Raw genomic sequence first — 17,315 nt, forward strand, 5'->3', positions numbered from 1 at the left:
TTTTCTTAAGTTCAACATGTCAATACGGAGATTCGAACTCCCAATTTTTTGTTGAAGGGTGCATATCTTAATTAGTTCAAGTATGCTTAAGTTGACATAAGATTTCACACAAACAAAGAAAGAAATTCTTGTGTGTGGCTAAGACACCGGTTGGTGTTGGGGGAAGAAAAAAGAGCTTGATGTAATCACACAATTCAATTTTACATATGATCAAATGGACAAGAAGCGTCAATGAATTCAAACTTCACGGCATAACTTACATGCAAGGTCTAGAGAAAATACAAACCGGTTCATACAAACATTCATAAGTGCATTCACATAACAACGAAAGAGTACTAAAAATAAGCACTGTTGGAATTTATTGGGTGGGTATGGTTCCTGACCTTGTTTTTCAAGCAGATTGCAACAGATTCTGGATATCTTTCTGCAGAATGAGGAAGAAACATAAAATAAGGCTCTTCATATAGTCTTCATCTATATAAAGTTGATCAGAGGAAAATGTACTAACCTCAATCTTGAAAGGCGAGGTGGTAGGAGCATATCTATCAACCACCTTCCCTTCTTTGTTCACCAAGAACTTTGTGAAGTTCCATTTGATGCCATCCCCAAATATTCCACCCTTTTGTGATTTCAGGAACCTATAAATGGGTGCTGCATTCTTCCCGTTAACCTCAACCTAACAAAACCACATTAGAAGCAGGTTTAGAAGAATCTTTTGGAATAGTTTTTAAAAAGTGAAAAAAAAAAAAAAAAAAAAAAAAAGTTAAGGAAATCTTAATTCGCTAAAAGCACTTTTCAACGATTCAAGAGTACCAAACTCATCCTAACTGTTCCCATAATTGGACAAACAAATGCCTAGTAACCAGTGTTTGTGGCATGAAAGTACTTGTCCTACTGCGCAAATAAAGTTCAAATCATATGCTTATTGAGTATCCTTATAAAACAAAATCTATTGCTGCAAACTGGCTAACTTGTATGCATTTAGTGATCTAATAACCATGAAGATTTGGCCCGCTTCAATTAATTATTTCGCTGAGACAAATGAATAATTCTACAATATTTGATATAAAAAATACTCCAGGATATTTAATATTCATAGTAGATTGTCACTATAGTTTAAACCTGATAATTTAAAGACAACTTGCTTTATTTAAAGTTTGCATCATATTATGATTACCTTATCAAATATGGGGAATTCAGCTTTGAACCTTGTGCATACAGTTTCCTGAATCTCCTCATTGCTTCCTGGCTCTTGTGCTGCAAACTGATTGCAAGGAAATGCCAATATCTCGAAACCTGCTCAGATAAGTATTGTTTAAACTAACCACAGTCTTGAAATATAGAACTTCATGAGTTTTGATGTTGCCATGAATTAAAGCCTGACCTTGATTTTTGTATTTTTCATACAATACATTTAACTCCTTGTAGTTTGACTGCGTTAAACCACTGCAAAACAACAAAGATCTTAAGAAGATTAATGATACAGTTCGACATTTTTCTCAGTCTTCGACCCATTTTCACTTATTGATTTCTCTAACCTTATATAATGGTGGTTCTGTTTAATTCACTTTAAACATTTGCACATGATTTCATCTTCGTGAGTGAATTTGAAGAGTTGACAACATTCAAATAGTTCCATGAGAAAATAAAAATTACCATTGAGAAGCAACATTCACTATAAGAAGAACCTTCCCCCTGTATTGACTAAGGTTCACATCATTCCCTTGAATATCCTGCAAAGAAAACCATTTTACAATTCAGATATTCCCGAATAAAAAAAAGTTAACAGAACGAATTAGACAGAAAATCACTTCAATAAAGCAGCCAAAGTCAACGAAATGAAAAACCAGCTGTAAAACAGAAAGGATCCCTAGTACTTCGATTTGGATCTTACATGTCTGATATATCCAAAGTCAGTGGCGAACTAATAAAAAAATTGCCGAAATAAAAACAGATTAAACTGAACATCACCTCAATAAAGAAGCCAAAGTCGATGAAATGAAGAACGAGAGGTAATACAAAGGCTTCTCATTCTGTAGTTAAAACTAAGGATCCCAAATATTTCGAAGTAAAACAAATTAAAATGAAAATCCTCTCAACAAAGAAACCTACGCCAGCGAACGGCAATGCTATTTAAAGCCAAGAAAAGAATCCCGAATATTTCGAAGTCCGACAATTCAGATACTTCCAAAATCAAGGACAACTACTAATCGATGATCTACCGAATTAAACAAACAAATCACTTCAACAGCGAAACGAAGAACAACAGCCGCAGCAACAACAACAACGACACAGAAGATTTTCCATGTGACATAAAAAACCAAGGATTTCTAAGCAAACAGAGTAAATTAAAAAGCGATGAAGCTCAACGATACCTTGACAGTGAAATCATAAATGGAATTGGAGGATTCTTGAGCCATATTCAGAGGGAAAGGAGAAATTTGGGCTGTGCGATAGAAATAAAATGCTGATGCACAGAGAATCAAGAGCGATATCCAATTGACAATTTGAAGAAAATGCATTTGGAAGAGAATTCAATGTTCAAATTTCAACGCCGCCCTACGTAGTTGGTTCAGCGTTTGGTGAGAGCAAAAGAAAATTATTTCCTTGTTTACATCAGCAATTTATTAAATACCCATTTTTGGATTTATACGTTTAGAAAAATGACACGGCGGGTAAGTTGGTTCGGCTTTGCTACACATACGCGCCGACTTAAAAACCCTTCGTCACGGACAAATCAGCAACTGCCACGTTATATTGGGTACTCTAGAGAGTATTTGAAACTTTCCTCCAACTTCATTTATTTTCCATTTTTTCTTAATAAATAAAATATTGCTAACTATTTTTTAAATAACATTTTCTCTTTTAATTTATGTTTTGGATAGAACGGAATATAGATAATAAGCTTTATTTTGTTGCTTCAAATTTTATAAATATTTAAATAAAAGAAAGAAAATTATTTTATCATTAATAATATATTTTAAAAAAATCCTCATTAATTAGTGACGACATTTACCTATATAAAAAAAAAATTAAAAATTATTATGGCCAATTTTAATTTTTTTATAATAAAAATTTCAACTTTATTTAATACATTATGCTCGACATATATTTAATACTAATGTCATATTTTTAAATGAGCGTTGACCGATGAGTATTTAAAATTGTAATTTTTAATATGTGTGGCGTTTTACTGACCATACACGATTGATGTACAGTACGCTTTAAATGAGTGATGGTAGATCATTGATGTACTACTACTATACTTTAAATGAATTTTGAACGAGTATGATCGGTCAATGAACTATTAATACAATAATGGTTTTTCTGAAATATCTTTCTTTTAATGAACATCGATATACCATTGCTACACTAATGATGTACTTGAATTCCATTTAGAACGAGTAATGATAAGTAAAAAATAGGTTCGGTCTATAGGTTGACATTTTTTTGGTTGAGTCAACCCGACAAATTCGACCAATCTAAATAGGTAGTTATAACTCAATCAAACTTACTTAAAAAAAAATAAAAAATATTTAATATTAGTAAGGAAAATAAATGATTGGGGGACGTTTGATATTTAAAATTAAGATATATTAGTAATAATAAAAAGAAAAAGAAAATGAGAAAAAAAAAAAAAAAAAAAAAAAAAAAGGAAACGAAGAACGGTCGGTTTAGGGGTCATACGAGGGCAGGGCATTCTGAAGCCGCTTCTCAGTGGGAAAGTGGAGAGGCGGGGTAGAGGAAAATGGAGGGAAAATTGAAGTCTCTTTCAATGGTTGGTGCTGGAGCTCTCTTCGGTTCTGTTTCTACCTTCTTCATCCTCAAGCTCATTAACAGGCAAGTTTATCAGTCGAATCACTTCTTTATTATGCCGTTTATTCCATTTTTGTATTCTTTAATCACACTCAAAAGCTTTATCTAGAGCACCAGTAATAGTCGCGGAAAATGAAAATAATGATACAGATACTCTGGCTATGTTTCCTCTTCTCTATCATGAAAAGAAGGATTCAGAAGCTTAAATTGCTACTGTGGGGAAAAACTGAGTAGTTTAATTAAGCTAGCTGACTAAGATGGTAGTTTGATAATTTGTATTATTGCAGGCGGTTAGCGAACCAAGCTGAAACGAAGGCAACCAAGCTGCGTGGTAAGTAATCGTTGCAAGAATACTGAACACAGGTTTCCTCCATCCCTTGGCTTATTGCATTTGAAAGATTATATGATATGTGAACGGCTGCTTTTCCTTTCTCCTCCTTTTGCTTGTTGGGTATGTTACCAACTTTTGTTTAGTCATTTAAATAGTTACTAGTGTTCTTTTGTAAACAATGTATCTTTGTAGTCTTTACCCTCTGGTCGAGCTCTCCCAGATTCCACTTTGTGGTGCGAAACTGCCTCGAGGTCTGAGATTGTGCTCCTCCTCCTTTTTGTTTCTTTATTGTTTTTCGAGTCAATCCCAGAGAAGGTCTTGTGGGTATTCTTAAACAACTTCTGAAAGAGAAGGGAATGCATGCATTTGTTTTTTATATGGGTCAAGAGGTAGAGGTACCAGCCACCCAAATTCTCGAGTTTGAATAGGGTTGGGGTTCCTCATATTGAAAAGTGGCATAGCTTCGATTTTGATGAAAATAGAAAGAATAGAACCTACCATCCACCTACATGTCAGATCTCTTAAACAACTTGTATCCAAAGATGAGAGTTGCTGAAGAGCCTTTTTTTTTTTTTTTTTAACTACTTATGCCCAAAAGTATGACACACCCGACTTGAGTCCCAAAACTAGGTTGGATGCAGGGGTCGATCTTTATTTTATTACTCAAAGTGCTTCAAATCCATTCTCTCGACTCAACTCAACTCTAGTAGTCAACAGACTCACTATAGTAGTCCATCCGACTATTCTTGTTGAAATTACTACTCTAAGTTCTCTCAGTAATTTTTCTCCCTAGACCACTACCATGTTGGTCAGAAAATATTTTAGCTTGTCGATATACTGAAGTAATCAAATTAGCAGTCCCATTCCTTCGACACAAGGAAACGATCATTCAAATAATTCTGTTGTCTCATTCATGATTCCTGCTTTAGTATTTCCTGTGAATTTGTTTTACTAATCATTTAAAATAAGCTAGTTCTTATAATGGCTATTGAAGGTAATGGACATATGGTTGAGACCACTGTTAAGGGCAGTCCTGTTGTTGCGTGCACCAGTCATGGGATTTCTGATGTAGACCTTCTAACTGATGAAATTGTTTCCGAACAACTAACAAGGTATTTTTTTTCATTTGCTTTTCATAAATTGTTATATTATGATGGATTTGATATTATTTTTGGATTTTTTTTTTTGTGTCTCAAGTTTTTTCATTAAGATTCGTCCCTTTCTATTAGTTCTCTGATTATTTACTTGTGACTATGTGCATAGGGGTGCATAAAATTACATTAAAGGACAAATGACTAATATTCTCCTTAAATCTCCATATATACTAAAACACATTTCCCCCAATTCTGACAATTTTTCAGAATGGAAATTATGTAATCCAGGGTCTTTTGAAACCCTCATCGTTAATTATGCTCCAGCTTGATAGGTATACTCTGTTTAATGTTATCAAGTTTAGAACTCAGTGAAGCGAATTTAAAACGAGATTCCAGCAGTACTTCCATGTTTCAGCAATTCTTAATGTTCTCTAGGATGAGAGAAGTACATCAAGATAGTTGTCCGTCCATGTCTTCCTAAAATATAATGGAGGATCTATAGGCAACCTTGTAAATTCATCTCTTTCTTCAATAATTGTTTGACATTTTGAGATAGAGATCCTAGAACCCCTGTTGCTGCTATGATAACAAGTGAGTGTATATCACCTTGAAAGTGTCCCATATTAACATGCAATAAGTTTTTACTATTTAAATCACTACTTTGTTTTTTTGGGTTCCAGGTGTGATATAGTGTTATTATTAGGTTATATTTGTAATTATTTTGATTGTTTGTTTTATTAGTTTTATTTAGTTTTTTAAGTTTTGTGTAGTTAATCTTCCTTGGGTAAATATTGTTTGTTAACCTTTGTAATTAATTCAGTCTCTAAAGCCTAGTTGAATATAAAGGAATTGGTTCTCTAATGGGCACAATAAATTTTAGATTAATAAAGTAACTTGGGTTTTTCCTTACCTTATCAAGGCATATGTTTAGCATTGATGTGCTTTGCTTTTAACATGTTATTTATATGCCTATTGTCATTAGGAACATTCAGTTCTTTGGCCTTAGCGCACAGAAGAATGTGACTGCATCTTATGTTGTGGTAATTGGTCTTGGTGGTGTTGGGAGTCATGCTGCTATGATGCTTCTACGATCAGGGGTTGGCAGGCTTCTCCTTGTTGACTTTGACCAGGTCTTATACATATCTTTCAGGAGAATTGTGACTTTTTTTGTACAATCTGTTTGATTATACTTCATTTTTGGAACTACTGACTTCCACTGCTTTCTATCTGCAAAAGATTTTTTTTTCCCTTCTCATGATTGCAGAAGGCTTCAGTCATCTTCATTAGCTTTTATATTTGATATAATACTTCTATATAGTTACCGACCAATCTCGTAGCCTATTGACCTAGAGGATGGCCTAAGTGTTAGTCGAACCCTTGGTTAGAGGTTCAATTCCCAGTAGGTAAAGAGGAGAATTTGAGGAAAATACTTGTATATAGTTCATGTATTTTAGAATGTTATGAACCCCTTCCCCTTGTTCGTCATATAAATTGATTGTCAGTACATTATATGTACATTCAAATGTATGAAAAAGAAAACAATGCATTTATATTCTCTCTTGTAGCATGCATACTCATTTGATAATTGCTTGAAAAGGTATCACTTTCTTCTCTAAATCGACATGCCGTGGCAACAAGAGCAGATGTTGGTGTCCCAAAAGCTCAGTGCCTGAAGGAGCACTTTCTATCCATCTTTCCGGAGTGTCAAGTAGAAGCAAAAGTGCTATTATATGACGCAACATCTGAAGAAGAAATTCTTTCTGGGAAACCTGATTTTGTTTTAGACTGCATTGACAATATTGATACAAAGGTGACTATTTATCTGCAAGGCTGTAACAAATCTTCTTCTTCTTTTTTTTTTTTTTTTTTTTTTTTATTTTATTTTTTTTTTTAATTTAGTTCTAAATATTTAGCAGTGGTTTTAATATCGATGCCAAATTGATATATAGAGGTGATAAATAAGGATGATGGTATTTAGAAAATTAGTGGACTCAGAAATGTAAATGAAGCATTAATTCACTATTTATTGAGGTTATTTACCATAACCGTCTTCGTATATCATATGTGATAGGTATCACTTCTTGCTGCATGTGTACGTAGGGGCTTGAAAGTATTATCAGCAACAGGAGCTGGGGCTCGAGCTGACCCAACAAGAATTCGCGTGGCTGATTTAAGAGAGTCAACAAATGACCCATTATCTAGAGCTGTAATGTTTCTTGCATGTGCCGAGAATTTTTTTTAAGCTAAATCTTTTAATAGCCAGTTTCCTTCTTTAGAAGGCTGCATCAGAGAAGTTTTTTGTTTATGAAACATGTGTTAAATTGAACTCTTAATCTAGAAGAAAGTTGGTCATTTATTTTGGCCCACATTTGGAAATCAATTAGAAGGTTAGAGAGTCACTTAGTAAGTGAAAGACAGAATAATTTTTGTAGGTGAAACTCTTAAAAGCATTTGAAATACAATTTTCGTGATAAGTAGATAACTTCTTTTTCTTGTGTTTTGCTATTACTTATTAGTACGTCATTTTACAATTTTCCTGTTAATTATATTATAATGCAGCGACATTTTAAACCTCCTTTTTGAGAATTTAGGTTATGGCTATTTGTTAATTGTAGGTGAGGCACCGTTTGCGGAAGGGTTATGGCATTGAAGGGGGCATTCCTGTTGTATTCTCTTTAGAAAAACCCAAAGCAAAGCTGCTTCCATTCCAAGGACCAAGTGGAGAAGCCGAAAATCCGTCAGATTATCAGGTGAAGACCAGCATCCATTGGGGCTACTTTATGTACTTGCTTTCAAGTTTTACAATTCTTGACTTGACCATGAATGAATATATTCGAGTGTTGAACAATAGTGGGTAGGTGTTACACTAAGAAAATATTTCTGTGAATGCACATTCTGAAATTTTATCCTGATATCAGATAGTACCTGGGTTCAGAGTTCGCATCATACCTGTTCTAGGCACCATCCCTGCAATTTTTGGACAGGTAATGGCCTCATATGTTGTGACACAACTAGCAGGGCTACAAGTGGAAACAGAGCCTGTCGTTAATTTGGACATCGAACATTATAGATTGCTTCATCAGCGACTCATTGAGCATGAGGAATCATTGTATGGTACTGCCATGCAAGTCCAGGTGTGCAAACTTTGATCAGAAGATTTATTTAATTTTACCTTTGATCAGAAGATTTATTTAATTTTGTAACAGCCAGCAGATATTGTCCTCTTTGGGCTTTCTGCGTTTGCTAGGGTGAGGTTTCCACACCCTTAAAGGATGCTTCGTTCTCCTTCCCAACCAATGTGGGATCTCACAATCCACCCTCTTTCAGGGTCCGGCGTTCTCGCTGGCACTTGTTCCCCTCTCCAATCAATGTGGGATCTCACAATCCACCCACTTTCGGGGCCTAGCGTCCTCGCTGGCACACCGCTCAGTGTCCACCCCCTTCGGGGCTAACCGTCGTCGCTGACACACTACCTGGTGTCTAGCTCTTATTCCATTTGTAACGGTCCAAACCCACCGCTAGCATATATTGGCCTCTTTGGGCTTTCCCTTTCAGGCTTCCCCTCAAGGTTTTTAAAATGCGTCTGCCTAGGGGACATTTTCACACCCTTATAAAGAATGTTTTGTTCTCCTCCCTAACCGATGTGAGATCTCACAATTCACCTCCTTTTGGGGTCTAGCGTCCTCGCTGGCATTTGTTCCCCTCTCCCGTCGAGGTGGGATCTCACAAATTTTGTACTTGTTATTTTCAAGTTTCCATTGTCCTTTTTTGTTTTCTTTTGGATTTGTTTGCATGGATGCATGCTAGTTTCTAGTTAATTTAAAATCATCAATAAGTGGAGTGATGACGTTTTCTGATTTGAACATGTTCACGATGGGTTTGAGTGTGAGAAGTACTTTTATTCCAGTTATTCACTTTTTAGTTTCCATGTCTGAATGACTCATCAATAGATGGCATCTTTTTTGTCAACTACAACCTATCATTCTATTGTTGTTGGATTCCAATTCTTAGCATTCTAATAATGTATCTGTGTCTTCTGGTGTCATTTACTGTAGGTAGATGTTGAAGAAGTGATGTTTGTTGCAAAAGAGCTCTGGCATGGAAGAAGCGCAAGAGACCAATTCGCAAAAGATGTTGGACGGGGAATGTGGCGAGCTATTAATGAATTAATGCTTGTGAGGTATGAATAGCTTTCCAGGTGGTGTTACACTGTTGCCTAATATGCCATAATATTTGTTGTGGATTCAAATAAAAAGGTATCTGGGCCACACTTTTTCTCGTTTCTTTGAACATGAACACATTATAACCATCGCCATTTTTAAAATTATGTAATTTCTTTTGGGTTTTATATATCTTATTGAGGAAGATAAACATATATTTTACTCGGAATTCTATAAAATCGCATTGATAGATCAATTTCTCTGGTGCTGACATTTTTTGTGAACAAATTAGGTGGGACAGAGCAAAACCAGCATCCGTGGCTAACTTGGTTCTTTTGAGGTTCAAAGAGGTAATTCAGCTTTACTCGTTATATGAATTTCTAGAAATTAATCGTAAGAACTGTTGAGGATTGTTGGGAGGGAGTCTCACCTTAGCTAATTTAGGGATGATCGATCATGGGTTTATAGGTAAGGAATACATCTCTATTGGTGTGAGGCCTTTTGGGGAAGCCAAAAGCAAAGCCATGAGAGCTCATGCTCAAAGTGGACAATATCATACCATTGTGGAGAGTCGTGTTCAACTAACAATGTCTTATTGTGAAACTGACTAAGCATTTCCAATTTTACTGCAAAGTGCAAAAAGCAGCCATGGTCCGCTTACTACCCACGCTGTCATTTGCACTTGTTTGTTTATGCAAGTAAATTGGTGAAACCGACCTTACCTTGTTTTCATTTTCAATGGAAAAAGGAATTGTGGAATAAAAATTCGATTTAAATTTTATTTTGTTCTCAAACTCTCGTAGTTATTTCATTTTCGTTCTTATACTTAATGTACATTTTGTTTTGGTCCCTCAACTTTGAACGTCCATTTTGGACCATAATGATTTCATCTTGGTTCTAAAGTACCTATGTGAATCATTAGTAGCTCTTTATGATCGATGAAAAATTTGATTCTTTGATGCAGGCTGATGAACATGAGTCAGCCACCCTAGATGACATAAAGGAAAACGAACCCGAATTCTTTACAAGGGTAACCGGTGTTTTGAAGCGAGCTGAGATGGAATTTTTCTTATGAAAACATAGGGATTTATTGCTTTTATCCCCAATATTATCATTTTTATACAGAATTAGGTCGGTTCTTCACATCTAAATTTTGTTTCATGTTTTCGGTTTCATCGAGTTTAGTGAACATGCATTCGATGCGTTTTTGGATTTTGTGATCGGAATAGTGAAAAATTTGAAAGTAACAAAATTGTATGCAAGTCATTCTGCAGAATTTAGCATGTATCGCTCACGCCCACTTCACTCCAAGCTCATCTGAAAACCAATGGTAAAACGCCGTCGTTTCATGTAAGGAGGAATACGGATGCGATAATGGCTTTGGCCAAGGACGGTTGCGCCCGCATGGTTCATATGGTGCTGCAGCAACGATGGTGGCTTGCCGCCCCCGCCCGCGGCTGCATCAAACCTAATGGAAGATGACACCGCATTTATATATATATATATATATATATGTATGTATGTATGTATATATATTATTTTTATTTCTTATAAAATGTTATTATATTTTATTACAATATATTTACATTTTTCAATACACAGAAATTATCATTTAAGATAAATACAAAAAAAGAAAAAAAAATTATGAAGATTGAGATAAGTGATAGGGACGGTGATGTAATTTTCCATTCCCTCGTCGTATGGACATTCTCATGAGAACGGGTTTTGTGGTTACTTTATAAGGTTTTGGTTTTATTAGATTTTTTTTCTTGAAGTTCATGCAAAAATATGATCGTGAAGTTAGTGTTAAACAATTATCAACGGAAATTTATACGAATATTAAATTAAAATTCGATAGCTATTATAAAATTTTTAAAATATGATCGGAAAAAAAGTAAATAAAAATAATTATTTTTTAAATTTAAAATATTCATCTAAATTCGAGTAACTTTTAGGAGTATTTTTCTTTAAAAGGATTCTAAAAAATTATTAGAATCAAGATAATATTTAATTATCCTCCCTCCCTTTTCTACGTGTTTTCTATGTTTTTTTTTATTATTTTATTTTATAAATATAATTAAAAATTAAAGTATTAGGAAAGAATGATGAAAGTAATGAAAGTGCATTAGGTAAATGATCTGAAATGATTGAGTTGTGTGTGGAATGGTGAATGATCTCTCCCGCTGAGACTCCATCGTTGAAGATTGAAGCTTGAAGCTTGAAGAATCACACAGAAGACGAAAATGGCGACAGAGTTTCCTCTGCTTCATCGCAAACAATTTTGAAAGTTTCCATTGGAAACTACGAGAACGAACACGCCAACTCAAAATCTCCTGCTCCACTTTCTCACTCTCCAAAAATTTCACTCTCTCACTTCACCAATTGCTTAGGTAATACTAACATTCAACAATTTCGTTTCCATACCAATGCAGATTGTCGTTTTTGTTCATTGCATTCGTCGATGATCTTCATTTCTGCCCTACTTCATCGGGAATGCTTCCCGTTTTCGTTATTCTTACGGAACTGAACTATTTATTGTATTAGCTGTAATTTTATGAGGTTTTTGTTGCTCGGGAACCTCTCCATGAGCCATTTGTTCGTCAAGGTTTACGCTCTTGTGTTTTTGTTTGTTCGTTTTTCATTTAGCTGAGTGCTGTGTGGTTTTTCGTAATTTGATTATGTTTTTTTGCTCCGCAATCTGAGATGTTTGTTGAAAGTTATGAATTCGCATACTGATGTGAAGATTTGGCGTTAACAGGCGCTACGAAGAATATGATCAATCCAGCAGACGAAAATCACGAACAAAATTATGCGAAACGTTTCTCGATTAGGTGAAATTCTGCATTCTAAAGTTCTGAGGTGTAAATTTTACCATTATTTTATGTTCTTGGACGCTGCATTCATCTGCTATTCTCTCCATCTTGAGCATGAGTTTTATTTTTTGGGATTTAACCTTTATCAGATTTAAAATTTCATGAACATTTCCCCCTTTTATTGTTCTTAGAAACGGAATCAAACGAGGGAATTTTGTTTAGTTTTTTTCTCTGTTTGAAAAAATATTGGTTTCATTGCACAACTTAACGATCCAAATGGATGCCAATACGATGAAATAAATTGTTTCTGTTGTTATCATATGGTCAAGAAGTTCCTCAGCTCGTTGCAAGTTGAAAAACTTAGCTGGTCTAGCTACTCTGGTTTGTTTTCCTTCCTTTATCCATTTTCTTAAATTATATATATATATATAAACCACAGTCCACTGTGGTCTCTGTTAGTATAGACTATATAGTCACTTGAACATGGTCTAATCCGTTAGGGTCTGTACTAAAAGGATTAACCACAGCCCACTGTGGTACTCACGGTTGAGGATTATTGGGAGTCCCACATTGGTTAAGCCTCAGGGGAGACTTATAGTGTACTTTGTTCGAGGAGAGGATTATTGGGAGTCTCACATTGGTTAATTTAGTGGAAGATCATGGATTTATAAATGAGAAATACTATCTCCATTGGTATGAGGCCTTTTGGGGAAGCCCAAAGTAAAGCAAAGCCATGAGAGCTTATGCTCAAAGTGAACAATATCATACCATTGTGGAGATCTGTGATTCCTAACATTCACTTCCTTACTTCAGTCCGAGGATCCTCGATAGGTTGATCCCCTATCAGCTCATGATAAGCATGTTCTTTGTCAGAGTGATATATATCCTCCGGGCAATGAAGTTAGGGCTATCGAGTTGGGTTTCTTTACGCATTGCAGCTTTGTTGGGATCTTGGACGGCAGTCAGGTCCACTTCGAGAATGGTTTGGGGTACCAGTGCGCAGTCTATGATATACCAGAATCTATATCATAGACTGGGCTGTGGTCTAATAGCGTCTTAGATCATTTTTTAGTTAGATTTTAGCTCATGGTTAAAGGAAATTATAGTCTATAGACCGAAATCTAATATTTAAAATCGAAATGTGTTTTTTTTTCTTTTCTTTGTTTCAGAATCCATTATTTATATTACCTAAGCTAGTTTTTAACAATTTTGGACAAGACTTGGCTTTTATGTCGCTTCTGATCATCTGTTTGCAGACAGTATACCCTTTCTTGTCGTCAAAAGAACATATTTGATTGCTGGCCATTTCCAGACAAGTACCTGCTTCTGTGTCAGAAGCATGGTGTTACCGATGTTTTGCCACCAATTCATCCCCCTCGTAGTGTCATTCAATCATCTGAAGATGACCACTCGATTGATTTTAAGCCAGACAACAAAAATCCCATTGTCATTCAATCAGCGGCTACAGAATCAAACAATTCCAGAGAAATCTGTTATTCATCAGGGATATCCCATGATGTTTCTTTTGATATGTTGGGTCCTCAAACGAATACAACTTCACATTCATGTCTCGATGTTGAGAAACAGCCAATTTGGTCGGTGGATTGCTCGAGAATGTCGAGGAAAAATGACAGGAGACGAAAAGGGAAACAAAAGAAACGGTTGATGGTGGATATTTTGGCAGTGGCAAAGCCTTGTAGTTTGGAAGATGTTTATGAAATGAATAGCGAGAATGTTGATAAAAATACAGCTGTAAAGAAAGGGTTGAGAGGAGTTAAACAATCAGCCATTGTTGACCATGGCTGCAACTCTGAGCTTGCAGAGGATTGCTCAAATGGAAAGCTTGAAATTCATGGTTATGAAGAAGAATACCCCAACTTGTTAGGACAAAACAGATGGGTATTGAAAAGTCAAACACATAGGCTACAGATCCAAGTCTAAGGCATTAGTTCATTTCGGCTTTATGCAAGGTAATATTTATTTTTCCATTATTCTTCGCTGATGATTTCACCTTCTTTCAAAACATTATATACATAAAATATATTTCATTTGATCGATTTTATCAAATATTATAGACTAGGAGTGAGTGATTATACTGAACATATAGAGTAGATGAATCTGTTTTATGGTTCTAATATTTGTGCATTCAGGAACACACCAATTAACATGCTAATTCAATACTCAACGATTAAATTCCTGCATTATTATTGACACGAACACAATGATAGAATTGCAATATATCACGTGGGTGTTTATTGATTTTATAGCTCGAAGTCTCATATAGCAATCCATTTTGATCACAGTTTTGATATTGACTTCAAAAGTACTTATAAAGGGTATAAAAATTAAACAAAATATTGCTATTAACGAAACTCAATTTTAAATTGTGAGATCCCACCTCGGTTAGGGAGGAGAACAAAACATTCTTTATAAGAGCATGAAAACATCTCCTTAGCAGACGCATTTTAAAAATCTTGAGGGAAAACCCGTAAGAGAAAGCCCGCTAATGGTGGGCTTGAGGCGTTACATAACTAATAGGAGAAACTACATAATAAACGCATGCAGTATATTTCTAATCAAGAAGTGATTGTTAATGTTCAGCATGCATAGAGTTGCTTCTTTTGTTATGTTTAGGGTTTAGGGTTTTGGCACCCCAAGCTCTGTTGTGTATTACTCATTGGCTTTGAGTTCTCCGTTGCTGAAGAAGATGCAAGCATGCATGCATATCTGATCTTAAATTCTTTTGCAGTGCAAATTATGTTAGAACAAATTTGAGGGAGCACTGTATATTTTCCAGCAAAGGCAGCAAGAGCCTTCAATTAACAGGGGCGAGACTGGGGAAGACCTCTATGCCTTGAGCAATATTTCTGTTGGTATTTATTTGTGTAATGCAAATGAGGTAACAAACTTAAATGCTAATTATTTTGAGAATTCAGGAAATTTTTAACACACCAAAAATGTTAGACCAGAAAGATTGTTCAGAATATGTTGCATATTTATATGTATGAGCTGCTAGTTGGACAAGGGTTTACCTTAGTTTTCATAAAGGCTGGTTTCTTATGGTCCAAGTTTTGTTATTATTTGATGTGTGGAATTGCCGCTTAACAAATACTCTTAGAAGGATGGGGAAATTTCTATGTTATGCAATAGGAAGCAACTTATCTATATATCTGTCTAAAGTCTCATGCTTAAACCTTTGGATCCACCAACTTATTTTCTTATCCCATGCCGACAAAACCAACATCTCAAACACTTAGCAAATCCCTATTTAAGTTTGCTAATAGCTTGGCGCCATGGTATAGGTTTTGCACATTTGACTATTTGGTTCACTTATAGTTTGTCCGTCCAATCGTTCCATTCATCTTCTGCAAAATTTAGCTAGAGATGTCTATTTAACTTACAGAGATCTGTCTCAAACAGAGATTATATTTGGTCTTCTGTCTTGCCCAATAACCCGAATAGAGATTAACTAGAGATTTCTCCCTGTCAGCTAAATGGGATCAAAAGGGAATTATATTCTTCATTCCTGATCTCACCTCACCTTGCTTTATATGTATATATTTCATTTGTTTGAGATGTTTGTTGAAGATATTTTTTGAAGTCTCGTAGAATAAATTATGCTGCTCGTATATGTTACTTATGAAATGTGACTAGATTATTAATTATTTTTTAAAAAACTAATATTTCTTTAAAAATTTAGAGAAAAATTCATCACTGGAATGAGTCTCAATTTTGAGAAAAATAAATGAAAAATTTTATGATGGTAAAATTGAAATAGGTGGCGGAGACAGATGGAATAGGGCTTCTTCGTTTCCACCCATATACATCTCTAAATTTAACTGCACCCTATAATCCACACCCTATCAGCTCATCCCGCAGCAATCCCAAGCAAGGCTGCACCTCTGCACTTTTCATATAAACATCATCATTTTTCAAAAGCTAAGCATCATTTGGATTAAACTTCAGCACCAAAAGCCATAACCCAACCTTGAGGACAAAATTTCTCATGCTTGAATTCACCCTGATTGACTGGTGCCTCAATCTTTCAGTGAAATTTGAAACTTCTCGAGCATGTGCTAGAATGAACACTTAGCAGACAATTAAGCCAGCTTGTCCACTGAAAGAGGACAATCCCTCAAGAATTTAAGCAATTAAAACTACAAGGGTTTGGCGTTTCAAGTTTGCACAGAATTTAGAACAATCTACGTATGAAGTTGTTTAGGACAATGGAAATTTCACGTATCTTTATAAGGGTAAGCCCTCGTAGCCTTATATCAGGTAGAGATGTGTTAACCGTCGTCTTATATACCTACGATCTTCTAGCTTATATAAAAGTTTGGACGACGCATGTTCGATAAGAAAGAACGAAGATGCTCACTTTTTGTCATGGTGTGGCTTTTGAAGCTCATCCTTCAACGTTCAAATCACTTTGGACACCATTATCAAACATGAACTTGCATACTAATCAAAGGCTTATGAATATGAACCAAAAAGGAATGGAGATGGAATTTTTGTGCTTTTCTGATATGGTTGCTATGGTTGCTAGCTGCATATCATATTATCTATTATTTGAATTAATTCATGAGGTTGCTAGCTGGATAGATATTCGGATGGTCGAACCTCCATATCCTATTCTTTAACGTCTTAAACGTCTCAGTTAGCAATTAAGGTTCGTCCTTCGAGACTCACCTCTCTTATTTTAATTGATCATATTGCCAATACTCTCGAGTAGGGTTCATCGAAAGTTCCGCTCGAAGATTAGGGAGATCCCTTAGATATCCCGTTTTTGTGCCCAAATCAAAAAGGAAAAAAACCCAGCTTCTATTAGGGTCTCTCTCGAGAAGGAAATACATCTTAGATATCATTAAATGATTCTATTCATAGAAAGGCCTCGAAACCTAATAATCCTTATTCCATAATATAAGTTAGCTTATATGATATTAATTAAATTTTTATAGAGATTAATAATAAATAATATTAGAATTTTAGTCCACTAATCATTTGACACGTGGCAAGCAGGCAAGCAAAAGTCAGGGAATCTCCGTACAACTGCTGGTGAAGAAACCGATGAAACGGCCGACCAAATCGCCGCTTTCTTCCG

The 17,315-nt window shown here is 35.3% G+C and overlaps 3 protein-coding genes across 4 annotated transcripts; 2 read left to right on the plus strand and 1 right to left on the minus strand.

The window, feature by feature from the left end:
• Window positions 1–176: 176 nt before the first annotated feature.
• On the minus strand, window positions 177–2,614 carry LOC111799661 (putative phospholipid hydroperoxide glutathione peroxidase). Its single transcript, XM_023683093.2, has 6 exons — window positions 2,376–2,614; window positions 1,657–1,733; window positions 1,385–1,446; window positions 1,178–1,296; window positions 509–676; window positions 177–424 (listed from the first exon to the last, which is right to left on the minus strand). Exons 1-6 carry the CDS (start codon window positions 2,520–2,522, stop codon window positions 392–394), a joined length of 606 nt encoding a protein of 201 aa, XP_023538861.1. The 5' UTR covers window positions 2,523–2,614; the 3' UTR covers window positions 177–391.
• A 1,044-nt stretch (window positions 2,615–3,658) lies between these two features.
• Window positions 3,659–10,684, plus strand: LOC111799649 (NAD(P)-binding Rossmann-fold superfamily protein). 2 transcript variants are annotated; one of them, XM_023683075.2, is made up of 11 exons: window positions 3,659–3,840; window positions 4,104–4,147; window positions 5,142–5,259; window positions 6,224–6,371; window positions 6,839–7,051; window positions 7,313–7,447; window positions 7,857–7,991; window positions 8,160–8,375; window positions 9,297–9,421; window positions 9,694–9,751; window positions 10,366–10,684. In XM_023683075.2, the coding sequence occupies exons 1-11, from the start codon at window positions 3,749–3,751 to the stop codon at window positions 10,474–10,476; spliced, it is 1,395 nt and encodes a 464-aa protein (XP_023538843.1). In that variant the 5' UTR covers window positions 3,659–3,748; the 3' UTR covers window positions 10,477–10,684. The 2 variants fall into 2 exon arrangements, with proteins under 2 accessions (XP_023538843.1, XP_086981984.1); XM_087125858.1 differs by having other exon boundaries at window positions 3,825–3,840; window positions 4,104–4,179.
• An 831-nt stretch (window positions 10,685–11,515) lies between these two features.
• On the plus strand, window positions 11,516–15,282 carry LOC111799818 (uncharacterized). The gene is made up of 4 exons (XM_023683297.2): window positions 11,516–11,791; window positions 12,160–12,232; window positions 13,471–14,184; window positions 14,964–15,282. The coding sequence occupies exons 2-3, from the start codon at window positions 12,174–12,176 to the stop codon at window positions 14,153–14,155; spliced, it is 744 nt and encodes a 247-aa protein (XP_023539065.1). The 5' UTR covers window positions 11,516–11,791; window positions 12,160–12,173; the 3' UTR covers window positions 14,156–14,184; window positions 14,964–15,282.
• Window positions 15,283–17,315: the final 2,033 nt, after the last annotated feature.

Source organism: Cucurbita pepo, chromosome 8 (assembly GCF_057944985.1).
Source record: "Cucurbita pepo subsp. pepo isolate OVF chromosome 8, ASM5794498v1, whole genome shotgun sequence".
In the NCBI taxonomy this organism is placed as follows: domain Eukaryota; kingdom Viridiplantae; phylum Streptophyta; class Magnoliopsida; order Cucurbitales; family Cucurbitaceae; genus Cucurbita; species Cucurbita pepo.